The sequence below is a fragment of the Lissotriton vulgaris genome, unplaced genomic scaffold (assembly GCF_964263255.1).
Source record: "Lissotriton vulgaris unplaced genomic scaffold, aLisVul1.2 SCAFFOLD_1025, whole genome shotgun sequence".
Lineage (NCBI taxonomy): Eukaryota > Metazoa > Chordata > Amphibia > Caudata > Salamandridae > Lissotriton > Lissotriton vulgaris.
The window spans coordinates 513,274-526,607 of record NW_028249245.1 but is presented as its reverse complement, the minus strand read 5'-3'; the positions used below and the strand labels follow the sequence as shown (position 1 = coordinate 526,607).

The following is a 13,334-nucleotide window of genomic DNA, read 5'->3' as shown; positions in this document are numbered from 1 at the left end:
CATGTGTGGGACATGAGTGCACGTGGTGTACAAAAACACTTCCTGCACATCCCCCACTTGCATCTATTGCATGCTAGCACCACACACACACACACACAAAGTCAGTACCTGTGATGATATAGTGCTCTCTCATCTCTCTGTCCAGTGAGCGCGTAGTGGTGACCACCCCGGTGACAGGATCAATCCTAAATCCGTCCTCAGAGAGGGCGCTGTAGCTCACAGCACCATTGGAGCCTATGGAAGGAAGCAGAAATGCATCAGGACTTTTGGTCTAAGTTTACCTTTGTAAATCAGACCCAATAATACTCTGAGCCGAAGCTAGAGCGCATGAATCGACAATAGTTTAATGCTTCAGAGCGAGAGCCTGCCCTGCTTACCCGAATCCCTGTCCCTCGCCACCACCGCCAGCACCGTGGTGCCGGCGGGCTGGTTCTCCATGACCACGACCTCATAGTCGCTCTTCTCAAAGGCTGGTGCTTCATCGTTGACATCAATGATCAGGATGGAGAGCGCCTGCGTGCTGGTCCTGCGTGGATTACCGTGGTCTGTGGCTACCACGGTCAGGTTGTACTGGTCCTGCTCCTCGCGATCCAGGCCCTTCACAATCGCCAAGGAACCTGAGGGATGCAGAAGAAACCCCACTGAAGCAACAGAGCGTCTCAGGCTTTCACACAAGGCAACGATGAAGACACAAGTACCAGCAATGCTTGAGCAGAACAAATATAGACATTACATGAAGAGACAGACACAGGGACATAGAGGAGGAAGACCCTCAGGGCTGGTGCCCCATGGAGCTGTCAGTGGCCTTCCTGTGCCACTCCGGAGCCACCAGGCTGCTTTCCCACACCCCGAAGACAGAGAGGGTCCCTCTGAACATTGTTCGATCCAATCAAATCCAAGGGATGGAGATCCATATGAGATTTGCGATCTCTCGCCCGCACTGTTTTTGGGCAGGGGGTTGTCATTGGCGCCAAGCTAGCACTTTACTAGAAAATTCAAAAAATAAGGCAAAGCCCAGGAGTGCAAGCAAGAGATGGAAACTACATGAGCTAGGCTAGGTACAAAGAGTGGCAGGAAGAATGTAGGCAGCCATAAACAAGAGAAGACAAGCAAGGTAGCAAGGGGGGCTGGTAGAAAGAAAGCAACTGCAAAAACAGTGGCTCAAAGCCAGCAGAGGCGAACAGTAACCTTTGGTGGATATGCAGGTAGACACCAACATCTGAATTCTACAGTGGGGGACAGGGAAAAGCAACCCACCCACCAATGGAACCTACCAAGTACACCAGATCAAGAGCAGCACCAGGGCTGGAGCCTCCACCCAACATGGCGACCCAGATAGCCATGTGTTCACGTGCATGACGCGTCAACGCCTGCCGCCCAATGCAGTCTCTCTATAGGTGCTCAATCTCACAGCTCACTTAATCAGAATCCAGAAGGTGTTTCCCTTTCTTCTAGGATCGGCTGTGCTAGTTTAATCGTTTGTACTTTATTTATAGCAACAGTAGCAATTATTAACACATTTTATATTTTTAGAAACCCTTAACTGTGCATCAAGTCATGTACCATCTAATTGTTCTGGACAGTTTTACACTCTCTCATCACATTACCTTCGGCTGGAACAGCTTTCAGCTCAACAACTCTACTAAAACAGCAGGGGGGAGGCCTGTGTCCCTCCCTCTCACATGAGACCAGATGTCCGCGAGTAGTTGTGTTTTATAATTCTGTTTCCAACCTCTTAAAAACAGTTGTTTCTCAAGAAAAGCTGTTTATAATGCTTTTCTACTTTCTGCGTGGATATCAGAATGTGAGCTCTTAAAATCCTCTCTCATTCAGCCAAGAGCCACGGGCGCCACGGGAGGGTAAGTTTGAGGAAACTCCGAGCGCGCGCCATGGACATGTATGGGAAACACAGAATGTTTTAATAGTAAAAACAAAACGCCATGTTCCTCCCCAAATTAAACAAAACAGTAAAACAGCATTAATAAACACATATAGTGGATTACAAATTGTATTTTAGGCATGGCTCCAAGGCCCAAGGGGCAAAGACAGATGTGGGATGCAATAGTGACAGAGATGAGACGGGAACGGAATGAGGCCCAAACACGAATTGTTTCACTATGTGCAGGTGCCTCGCCTCTCTGGGAGAGTTGTAGATGTTCTTACAGCCTGGCAGTGTGCCCACCTGCTGGCCTGGTGCCAGCTCATCTTGTTTGACAAACTGGACCTGAGAGATTGCACTGTTGGATTAGTGGTACAGCCCACCTGCAGTCCCCCCCCCATACTGAGGGTTATTGGTGTGCCCGGAAGAAAGCAGCAGGTGCAGTGCCAGGTCAGTGTTGCCAGATTGCGCTCGATCTCGCACAATTGGGCTATATTTTTTCCGGTTGTGCGGTAAAATTTTGGTTTGTGCTAGTTGCCAAATTATAAATATATATATACAGCGCTCCAGCAAAGTAGTATGATAAAGCGCTTTATTAGACAAATATTTACTTGGCAGCCTGCTGCAACATCAATTCCAATGCATTCACCGCCTGCTTGACACTGTCCTTCCTTCCTTCCTTAAAGTAACAATATTGGGCTACTTTGAGCTACTTTTTGGTTGGCTTTGGTCTAGAGAATGCTTAAAATATTTGGCAACACTGTACTAGGCACGTGCAGTCCACAGTTACCGAGTCTGTGTGCCTCATTACAGTGTGTCCTTGCGCGCCTTGGCCCATGGGGGGCGGACGATGCAGTGTGCCTCCCGAGGAAGAGTTCACCTCTGTATCGCACAGAGAGGAGAGCGCCACACTGTGGCAGTCCTGCCATGGGCACAGGACTCTCCCAAGACCGGCTTTTCAGGTGCCCACACCTCTCCAAGAAGAGCAAGATGCGGGCCAGTGCTGCACAAAAACACCACCCGCAGGATGAGAGTGAGGGCAGCCCCCAATGATCACAGCCGGGCACAGAGGTGCACTTCCTGCAGGGTGAGAGTGAGGGCAGACCCCACTGATCACAGCCCTTCAGAGAAGAGCCCTTCCTGCAGGACAGAGAGTGAGGGCAGACCACGCTGATCACAGCCCTGCAGAGAGGTGCACTTCCTGCAGGACAGAGAGTGAGGGCAGACCACACTGATCACAGCCCTGCAGAGAGGTGCACTTCCTGCAGGACAGAGAGTGAGGGCAGCCCCCACTGATCACAGCCCTGCACCGAAATGCACTTCCTGCAGGATGAGAGTGAGGGAGGGCCCCACTGATCACATCCCTGCGGAGAGGTGCACTTCCTGCAGGATGAGAGTGAGGGCAGCCCCCACTGATCACAGCCCTGCACCGAAATGCACTTCCTGCAGGACAGAGAGTGAGGGCAGACCCCACTGATCACAGCCCTGCAGAGAGGTGCACTTCCTGCAGGACAGAGAGTGAGGGCAGACCCCACTGATCACAGCCGTGCACAGAAGAGCACTTCCTGCAGGACAGAGTGAGAGCAGCCCTGTTCACAGCCCTGCACAGAGGTGCACTTCCTGCAGGACAGAGTGAGGGCAGCCCCCACTGATAACAGCCCTGCACAGAGGTGCACTTCCTGCAGGGTGAGAGTGAGGGCCGCCACCAGTGATAACAGCCCTGCACAGAGGTGCACTTCCTGCAGGACAGAGAGTGAGGGCAGCCCCCACTGATCACAGCCGGGCACAGAGGTGCACTTCCTGCAGGATGAGAGTGAGGGAGGGCCCCACTGATCCCAGCCGGGCAGAGAGGTGCAGTTCCTGCAGGATGAGAGTGAGGGCAGCCCCCACTGATCACAGCCGGGCACAGAAGAGCACTTCGTGCAGGGTGAGAGCGAGGTCAGACCCCACTGATAACAGCCGTGCAGAGAGGTGCACTTCCTGCAGGATGAGAGTGAGGGCAGCCTCCACTGATCACAGCCCTGCACAGAAGAGCACTTCCTGCAGGATAAGAGTGAGGGCAGACCCCACTGATCACAGCCGTGCACAGAAGAGCACTTCCTGCAGGACAGAGTGAGAGCAGCCCTATTCACAGCCCTGCACAGAGGTGCACTTCCTGCAGGACAGAGTGAGGGCAGCCCCCACTGATCACAGCCCTGCACAGAGGTGCACTTCCTGCAGGGTGAGAGTGAGGGCCGCCACCAGTGATAACAGCCCTGCACAGAGGTGCACTTCCTGCAGGGTGAGAGTGAGGGTCGCCACCACTGATAACAGCCCTGCACAGGGGTGCACTTCCTGCAGGGTGAGAGTGAGGGCCGCCACCAGTGATAACAGCCCTGCACAGAGGTGCACTTCCTGCAGGGTGAGAGTGAGGGCAGACCCCACTGATCACAGCCCTGCAGAGAGGTGCACTTCCTGCAGGATGAGAGTGAGGGCAGCCCCACTTATCACAGCCGTGCACAGAGGTACACTTCCTGCAGGATGAGAGGAAGGGCAGCCCCCACTGATCACAGGCCTGCAGAGAGGTACACTTCCTGCAGGGTGAGAGGAAGGGCAGCCCCACTGATCACAGCCCTGCACAGAGGTGCACTTCCTGCAGGGTGAGAGTGAGGGCCGCCACCACTGATAACAGCCCTGCACAGAGGTGCACTTCCTGCAGGGTGAGAGTGAGGGCCGCCACCAGTGATAACAGCCCTGCACAGAGGTGGACTTCCTGCAGGGTGAGAGTGAGGGCAGACCCCACTGATCACAGCCCTGCAGAGAGGTGCACTTCCTGCAGGATGAGAGTGAGGGCAGCCCCACTTATCACAGCCCTGCACAGAGGTACACTTCCTGCAGGATGAGAGGAAGGGCAGCCCCCACTGATCACAGGCCTGCAGAGAGGTGCACTCCCTGCAGGATGAGGGTGAGGCCAGCCACCACTGATCACAGCCCTGCACCGAGGTGCACTTCCTGCAGGATGAGGGTGAGGCCAGCCACCACTGATCACAGCCCTGCAGAGAGGAGCACTTCCTGCAGGGTGAGAGGAAGGGCAGCCCCCACTGATCACAGCCCTGCACAGAGGTGCACTTCCTGCAGGACAGAGTGAGGGCAGCCCCCACTGATCACAGCCCTGCACAGAGGTGCACTTCCTGCAGGATGAGAGTGAGGGCCGCCACCAGTGATAACAGCCCTGCACAGAGGTTCTATTCTCTGTGAACGTGGAGGAGGTGAAAGGGGAGTGGGAGGGTACAACAAAGCCCCCGAGGAGCATGACACATCAGCCCTCCGTCCCACCCCGCATCTCATGATAATGCAGCCACCACCGCTGCCTCTTCTGCTCCCACTAGGCAAGCACTAGAAAGAAGAAATCGGGTACTCTTCAAAGAATCCTTGGCGCGTGTAACAGTTTTCCACTGGAAACGTGAGCTATCGAGTGAGGGGGCAAATTAAACACACATGCAACCTTCTGAGTGATTCAGCGTATGCCCAGCCCGCAGGGGCCCATTAACATATGGGGAGGCCGGGCCGCCGCAGAGATGGGCTGGCCCTGGGGCCCACAACCTTTCTACGTCAGGTTACTGTATGACGTCGGCACAGAGGAGTGACCTGAGGTGTGAGGGCTCCAGGTGACACCCGTGCACTGTCTGTCAGGTCCCGCCAGGTACTGGCTCTGGGCAGGGTTGGATTGGGATTAGAAATCGGCCCGGGCAGGCTAAAAAAAAGTGGCCCACATTTGCATATTGCCTTTCCGCAAAACACTGCTTCAGCAATTTTTAAAAAAAAATATGGTGGGGAGGTGGGGGAGAAAAAAAATGCACGGATTAGTTCACACTGGTGAAACTCACCTGAAAACAAGTGAGGCCACTTTTGCTCAGGCCCCCTGCCACCGCTCAATCTGTATACATTAATGGGCCGGCCCAGCGAGAGAACGGGAGTGACACCTGTTGCTGTTAGACGGGAGGTAATGGACGTCCATCTGTCTCCAGAAAGGCCACTCAGGCACCCACTGGGCCGCTGGTGGTATCGAACAACGCAGAAACCGCCCAAATCGGCCCCCCAGGCTGCTCCAAAAAGCAGCCCACAGCTGGAGTTCTGACACCAGCCCCTCGGGCATTGCCCGAGTGCCCGCATTACCAATCCGACACTGGCTCTGGGGCACAAGGGCCGCAGGGGACAGAATCACACGGTGGAGGGGTCCGAGTCCGATCTGTCCAAGACAGACCTCCACGCTTCGTTGGAAAGAGCCTCTTTTTAATCTGGCTTTTAGGACAAAACAACCTTAAATCAGGCCTCGTGCAAAGCAGCAGCCTTACAATGGGCAGTGCATGACGATACAGCCTTGCATCAGACTTTGCATGATAGGACAGCGTTACGTCAAGCTCTGTAAGATATAACAACCTCACATTGGATCTGGGAAGATATAACAACCTTACATCATGACTAGTACGATACTTACATTCGGCCTTCCACGATAGACAGCCTCACTCTGAGATATGGCGGATACAAGAGTGTTACACCGAGCTCTGTAGGATATAACAACCTTATAGCATGTCCTGTGTAATATGGTAGCCTTACATTGGATCTTGTAGGATATAACACCCTTATATCATGTATAGTACGATACCGCAGGTTACGTTCGGCCTTCCACGATAGACAGCCTCACTCTGAGATATGGTGGATACAACAGTGTTACACCGGGCTCTGTAGGTTATAAGAACCTTATAGCATGCCCTGTATAATATGGTAGCCTTACATTGGATCTTGTAGGATATAACACCCTTATATCATGTATAGTACGATACCGCAGGTTACGTTCGGCCTTCCACGATAGACAGCCTTACTCTGAGATATGGTGGATACGACAGTGTTACACCGGGCTCTGTAGGATATAAGAACCTTATAGCATGTCCTGTATAATATGGTAGCCTTACATTGGATCTTGTAGGATATAGCACCCTTATATCATGTATAGTACGATACTGCAGGTTACATTCGGCCTTCCACGATCGACAGCCTTACTCTGAGATATGGTGGATACAACAGTGTTACACCGAGCTCTGTAGGATATAAGAACCTTATAGCATGCCCTGTATAATATGGTAGCCTTACATTGGATCTTGTAGGATATAACACCCTTATATCATGTATAGTACGATACTGCAGGTTACGTTCGGCCTTCCACGATAGACAGCCTTACTCTGAGATATGGCGGATACAAGAGTGTTACACCGGGCTCTGTAGGATATAACAACCTTATATGGGATATGGCTTCTTATATAATATGGCAGCCGTACGTTGGGTCTTATAAGCTACAACACATTTATGTCATGACTAGTATGATACTGTAGCCCTACACACTGCTTTTTAGGATAAGGCAGCCCTACTTAGGGCAAATGGTGAATTCAACAGCATTATGCCGGGCTCTGTGGGATACAACAGTGTGAATATATGGCTTTCTGCTATGCTTCAGTCTCAGGTAGAGGTTTGGAGGTGAAATTAAGCCTTTAAATAATGATTTGTGGAGCGCAGGACTGGTTCTGAGAACATTATTTCTACTCTTACTGAAAATATCTACTTTTTCAAGTCGAATAGTGTCTAGCTGAGCCCTCCATAGTATTGTTGGGCAGATTCCAGGTTCTTTAAATGGGGGTGTATATACGTGTGACCAGTGCCCGCAGCAGTGAAGCCTAGGTTCGAGCAGGATGTCGTTGCAGTCGATGAGCGGACATCTAAATATGATACTGCAGGGCAGGGATAAGTAGGGACCAGTGCTCCCCAACCCTGGTGCAAAGACTGCCCTGACATGAGCACCATGACCCTGTATCCATGCAACACCCACAGACACTCACGCAGAGGGACTTCGGTTGGAAAAAGGGTGAAAACCACTACTTAATTTGAGCCGGTGGGTTCCAGTGCCTGGTGCCTCCGCTTAATTGTCAACACCGGCGGGTGTGATGGTCTACCACAAGGTGGCGCTCTCTTGCTAATTTAGAGATGACCACAACAACAGTTTATTATTAATTCAATGTAGATTTAAAATGACTATTACCTGCTGCCCAAGCCATTCTTATAGCTTTGGGGGCCTGAATTGTCACACTTGAATGTGTGTGATGGTTAGTGGTTGTGTTGGCTTAGTGGACTTTTGCATCCACTGCAGGGGCCTGTGTTTGACCTCATGGTTACAGGTTAAAATCCTGGCGGGTCCACTCAGCCTTTCATCCATTTGAGGCCGATAAAATTAGTACCATTGAGTTGGACAGCAATATACATCTGGTATTCAGCGCCTTGAGACCCCTGGGTAATAAGTGCGCTTTAAAAAAACAATTGTTATGTTATGTTGTCACTATGATTGGGAACAGTGGCATGGGCAATGCATGGTGCAAGCTGCAGCGGCCCCCAGAGGAGAGCCCTGGCACTTACGTGTATACAAGTTAAGCACTGAAACTGTGCAGCCAGTGGGTCAAACTCAGACCGAATCCGCAGATCTCGCAGCCACCCAAACACGAAAAGGCAACAAATAGGTCTGGCGTCGTCAGGACCCATCACTGATATTCCATGGAGACCGGAAGTCCTGCTTGCAGTGCAGCTCAGCGCAGAGCACTTCCTTACTGGGCATCAAGCTAGCGCCTAGAGGCAACTGGTCCACACTGTACACCCCAGACCGAACGTACTCACCCCATCAGTCTATGGGAGGCGCTAGAAACGCCCAGAGTGATAATAATTTCAATCTAAAAGGTCAGACAGAGTCAGTTGAGCCAGCAACCGCTTTAAATAAGCACGTTGCTGTTCCTGGTTAATTTCAGACAAAAATGAAGATTCAGTCGTTCCAAATGTGCTTTTAGATGCACTATACCATTGTCATTTTTCGTCTAACATTTGTATTGCATTTTTTGGGTTGATTTGCATTTCGTAATTGCTTGTTATGGACTTTGATAGCTACATAAGGGACGCAATTCACAAAACAGGGCGAACTGCAACTGCAAGCAGAAGGAAAACTGCATCTCACAGGGCGTCGGATTGTGCAGAAAAGGTGCGAAGAGGGTCAGGTGGCAACCTCAGCTGGCCCTACAGGCTGCAGCCTCAACCAGGCTTGATAGGGTCACCCAGGGGGTGTAAGTTTGCACTCGGGCGTGATTTTATCACCCCCTCCGTTGCTGACCTTTTGCAACCTTGCTCTTGGCGGTGGATTTTCTTGTCAATGGACAGCCCCACCCGGAAAACTAGTCCTGCCAGGGAGGGCTCCGGTTGCGCTGCAAGCAGCACATCTAGGCGCTTAGAGGCAGAATCAAAGGGAAGAGAAACGCTATTTCTTCGAGCAGGGTCCACCCAGAGTCGGATCCGTGTTCATGGGCCTCGCTGTGGCTGAGACAAAGGGGAGGCGAAGGCCAGCGACCGCAGTTGACGAAGGCATTCTTCATGGAAAACCGCTCTTTCCCCTGATCTGCTTTAAGCCAGCGAGCGCCTGGCGCCGGCCCAGCCCCTCCTGCGCCCGTAAAGGGGCCGCGCCCTGCGTGGAATGGTCGGGGCTGGACTGCCTCTGACGCAGCAGCCCCGCCCACTGGCAAGGGAGCAGCATCAGTTCAACCTGCTACCGACGAGCTGGCGCTGACAGAGCCAACCCACAGGGCTTTAAGTGGGCCGGGTCTGAGCACCAGCAGTTTTTTAAAGGGGGCCTCGAAACAGGTCTCTATCGGGCTGTGTTTTGTGCCCTGGCACAGGTGGACTGCAGTGACAGCAGGCACATGGGTGTGCGCTGCTCACACTGCTCACTTCTCACCAGTGGACAAGTTACGACATGACGTCATGGCAGGAGAGCATTGTAGGGGAAGGGAAATCCTTTTAAGAGAGTCATTTTTTCTCTGGACTTCCCGTCTCTTTTTGAAACGCAGGTGCAGCAACATTGTCCTGGTGTCAATATTGTATGCAAGCCACAGTTGCTGCTTATTTATCTTATGCAACTAGCAACCATTGACAAAGCCAATAGTTCTGACTTCTTGTAGGTATGATGTGACTTGTTGTATCATGTATCATATATCTGGACGCAATGACAGTAACAGCAAAATACAAGTCGGGCGGCACACTGTGCTAAACACAGATTTTTAGCTTTCGTGTTTTAAGCCACGCCCTTTATTACATTGACCACGCCCCTTTGAGAGACCCTGCAGTTTTTTCATCCCACTTAAAGCCCTGACTCACACCCTGCATAGCCATAGTCGAGTAATGCGGATATGGCATGAAAATCTAGGCAAGGCCCCTGAACCCCAAAAACACGGCCCCAGCATTGTGTGTTGTAAGCAATGACTGCATCTTCAAGCCCCACCGGTGCACATGTATGAAGCAAGAGTTATATTCAGGGAAATATCTGAAGCTTGCATGGCTCGAATTTCTGTTAGTCACCCATACATCACACTAGTTTCTTCAGCAAGAGGACACGTTCCATGTTCCGCATTTCAGGAGGCGGTGCCTGGTTATTGCGTGGTCTATGACTTGACGCATTCATTGATCACGGTGGACTACACTCTGGTCCTCTCTCCTCTGGCCTCACCCTGCTGCTTCCCGTTGGCTTGTGAGTTCAAGCGCCTAGAAGCTCTTCAAGCCCCAGAAGAGCCGTAGCCAGCCCGCTCTCTTCATTCAGTCAGTTTCAGGCCTGGGTCAGTTTCCTTGGCTCAGGTAGCTGCACGGGGTTCACATTAGGACACCCTTCTGGTGTTCAATCAATCAATCAATCATAACATTTGTAAAGCGCACTACTTACCTGTGAGGGTCTCAAGGCGCTGGGGGGTTGTTGAAGCTTTTAAAGAGCAGCGCCTGTATGTAAAGGATTCCTAGGGGAGCTATGAACCCTTAGTGTGACCCAGTTTCAACACTAGGGTTGCATGTGACACCCACCCAAGGCCAGGTGCCCAGGTGTGGACAGAGAGGGTCATCCTGTCCAACCCTTGTCCTGAATGACATCAGTCCAAGGTCACTCAATGTGAGGAAGGCCCGGCCCGACCTGTGTCACTGCAGCACAGGTCGGGCAGGGTGTCTCTTCATCCAATCATGGCTCCATGTGCCCCCGATGAGTCAGTACCACAGGTACACACATAGGTCCTTTTAGCCATATAAACAAGAGATCCATTCCATTCCACTGGTGGGTAAGCCTGATTAACACCAGTCCTGCCACCCCGCCCTCTGCTGTAAGGCCTGCTCCAAAATCACTCAAAGAGACACCTCTAAGATGAACATCTGCTTGTAAAGAGAAACATACCATGATACCCCTGGGCATATCCAGCTCACCGATGGGTTACCTACTTTCACACGAGTGCACCCCAGTCTACACTAATACTCTAACTTACTCCGTCCATACTAGCTGCCTCCTGATAACACCTGGTGGTTGCGATGTCTGGTGTCAGCTGCACGAGATCTAATGCACTGACTGCAACCCTGCAACACTTGATTTCCTCTCTGCACACCTAACTGCTCACCTTCGTGAAGTTACAATATGCACCAGCTGTGCAGAACTCATATCAGTGAAACATGGAATCATGACACAGGTTGTTCAGTTCAGTCAATAGTGTATGTGTGGTGCCTTCACAGAGAAGTGACTCTCCGCGTGCACAGAATGTGACCTTCCTTACCTGTGCTTGGGTTCAGGTGGAATTTTCCATCCCCGTTGCCTGATCTGATCTGGTAGCTCACGCGGCCATTCTCGCCCAGGTCTTTATCCTGAGCAATGACGTACAGCACTACAAACCCAGTGGGCTGGTCTTCCATCACGCTGACCGCAGTTGGGGAGAGGAAGACGGGCGGGTTGTCATTCTCGTCCGTCACAAAGACCCGTGCGGTCACCGATGATGACTTGCGTTGGGTGATGTTGAGAGCCTGGTCCGTGGCCCGTACCACCAGCAGGAACGAGGAGGTGTCTTCGCGGTCCAGGGCCTTAGCCACACTGAGGATGCCCGTGCGGGCATTGAGCTGGAAGTGCCCATCCAGCGGTGACTGCTGCACAAGGGTGTAGAACACCTCACTGTTGGGGCCCGCCCCATCTTTATCCAGAGCCTGGAAGGTGAAAATGGAGGCGCCGACCTCAGCATCCTCAGACACCACCACGGTGACCGGGTCCTCGAAGAACTCTGGGCTGTGGTCGTTGCGGTCCTGGATGTTGATGTCCACCACCATCAGATTGCTGACGAGGTAGCCCCTCGAGGCATCTTCTGCGCTTATCTGCAAGGTGTAGTGGGCTCCGGCCTCATAATCCAGTTCTCGAGCCAGGTAGATTTCCCCAGTGGTACTGTCAACCACGAACGTTCCTGCAGAGTCGGTTCCACCCACAATGGTGTAAGTCAGCTGGTTGTTAGGGTGCCGGGATGGAGACTTCTGTGCCACTGAGCCGATGACAGAACCGGGCCTCACTCCTTCGACCGAGTGCAACGTCAGCATGGTGGAGTCTGGCTTCGGCTGCAGTCTGGAGGAGGGCAGCACCTGGGGGGAGATGACCATGGGCTTGGGTTACTCAATGAACACAGCAGATACAGTGAAAAACAACCATGACGTGTATGAGACCCAGTGCAGAGCACATCCCAGGCACAGGAGAGCTGACTGTATTGCATTAAGAACACTGAACAGATATGTACAAATCTTGCAGATTGTTAATTGTATTAGTGAGAAACAGCTTTGGCACAACTTCTGTCTCCTTCATGCCAATAAAGGAAAATGAATTGAATTAGGAAAAAACAGGAGAAAGGGTGCAATGAGAGGGTATTGTGGGGGAGGGAAGGTGGGGAGGGGAACAGCTTGGGAAGGAAAGAGAGAGAAGAAAGTTGTGAGTTAGAGAACTCTCTAGAGAGGCCAGATTTTAGCTGAGCTGGTCAAAGTCAGGTTTTGCAGTTGTGGTGCGTGAGTGAAGGGAGAAGGGTAAAGGGGGCATGTGAGGTCAGGAAAAGTACTCAGAGTTAGAGAACTCTCCAGTTAGTCGTTCCTTCATTATTGTCCCCAGGGCTTGGGCCTGTAGGTCTACAGAGACCAGAGGCTAGCTGAGCTGGTCACAGTCAGGTTGTGTAGTTGTGGTGCGTGAGTGACGGGAGAAGGGTAAAGGGGTACGTAAGGTCAGGCAAAGTACCCAGAGTCAGAGAACTCTCCAGAGTTGGTAGTTCCTTCACAACCATCCCTAGAGCTTGGATGGTAGGTCTACTGAGACCAGAGTTTAGCTGTGCTGTGCTGGTTACAGTCAGGTTTTGTAGTTGTGGTGCGTGAGTGAATGGAGAAGGGTAAAGGGGGCATGTGAGGTCAGGGAAAGTACCCAGAGTTAGAGAACTCTCCAGTTAGTAGTTCCTTCATTATTGTCCCCTGGGCTTGGGCCTGTAGGTCTACAGAGATCAGAGCCTAGCTGAGCTGGTCACAGTCAGGTTGTGTAGTTGTGGTGCGTGAGTGACGGGAGAAGGGTAAAGGGGGT

The 13,334-nt window shown here is 51.9% G+C and overlaps 1 protein-coding gene across 1 annotated transcript in view; it reads right to left on the bottom strand.

Moving 5' to 3' along the window:
- DCHS1 (dachsous cadherin-related 1) overlaps positions 1-13,334 on the bottom strand; it is a 352,029-nt gene that overhangs the window by 35,978 nt on the left and 302,717 nt on the right. Inside the window, exons 10-12 of the mRNA XM_086950300.1 lie at positions 11,521-12,364; positions 378-617; positions 109-234 (exon numbers count right to left, since the gene is read on the bottom strand). Of these exons, the coding sequence (XP_086806426.1) occupies positions 109-234; positions 378-617; positions 11,521-12,364 (1,210 nt within the window). The remainder of the gene's footprint in view (positions 1-108; positions 235-377; positions 618-11,520; positions 12,365-13,334) is intronic.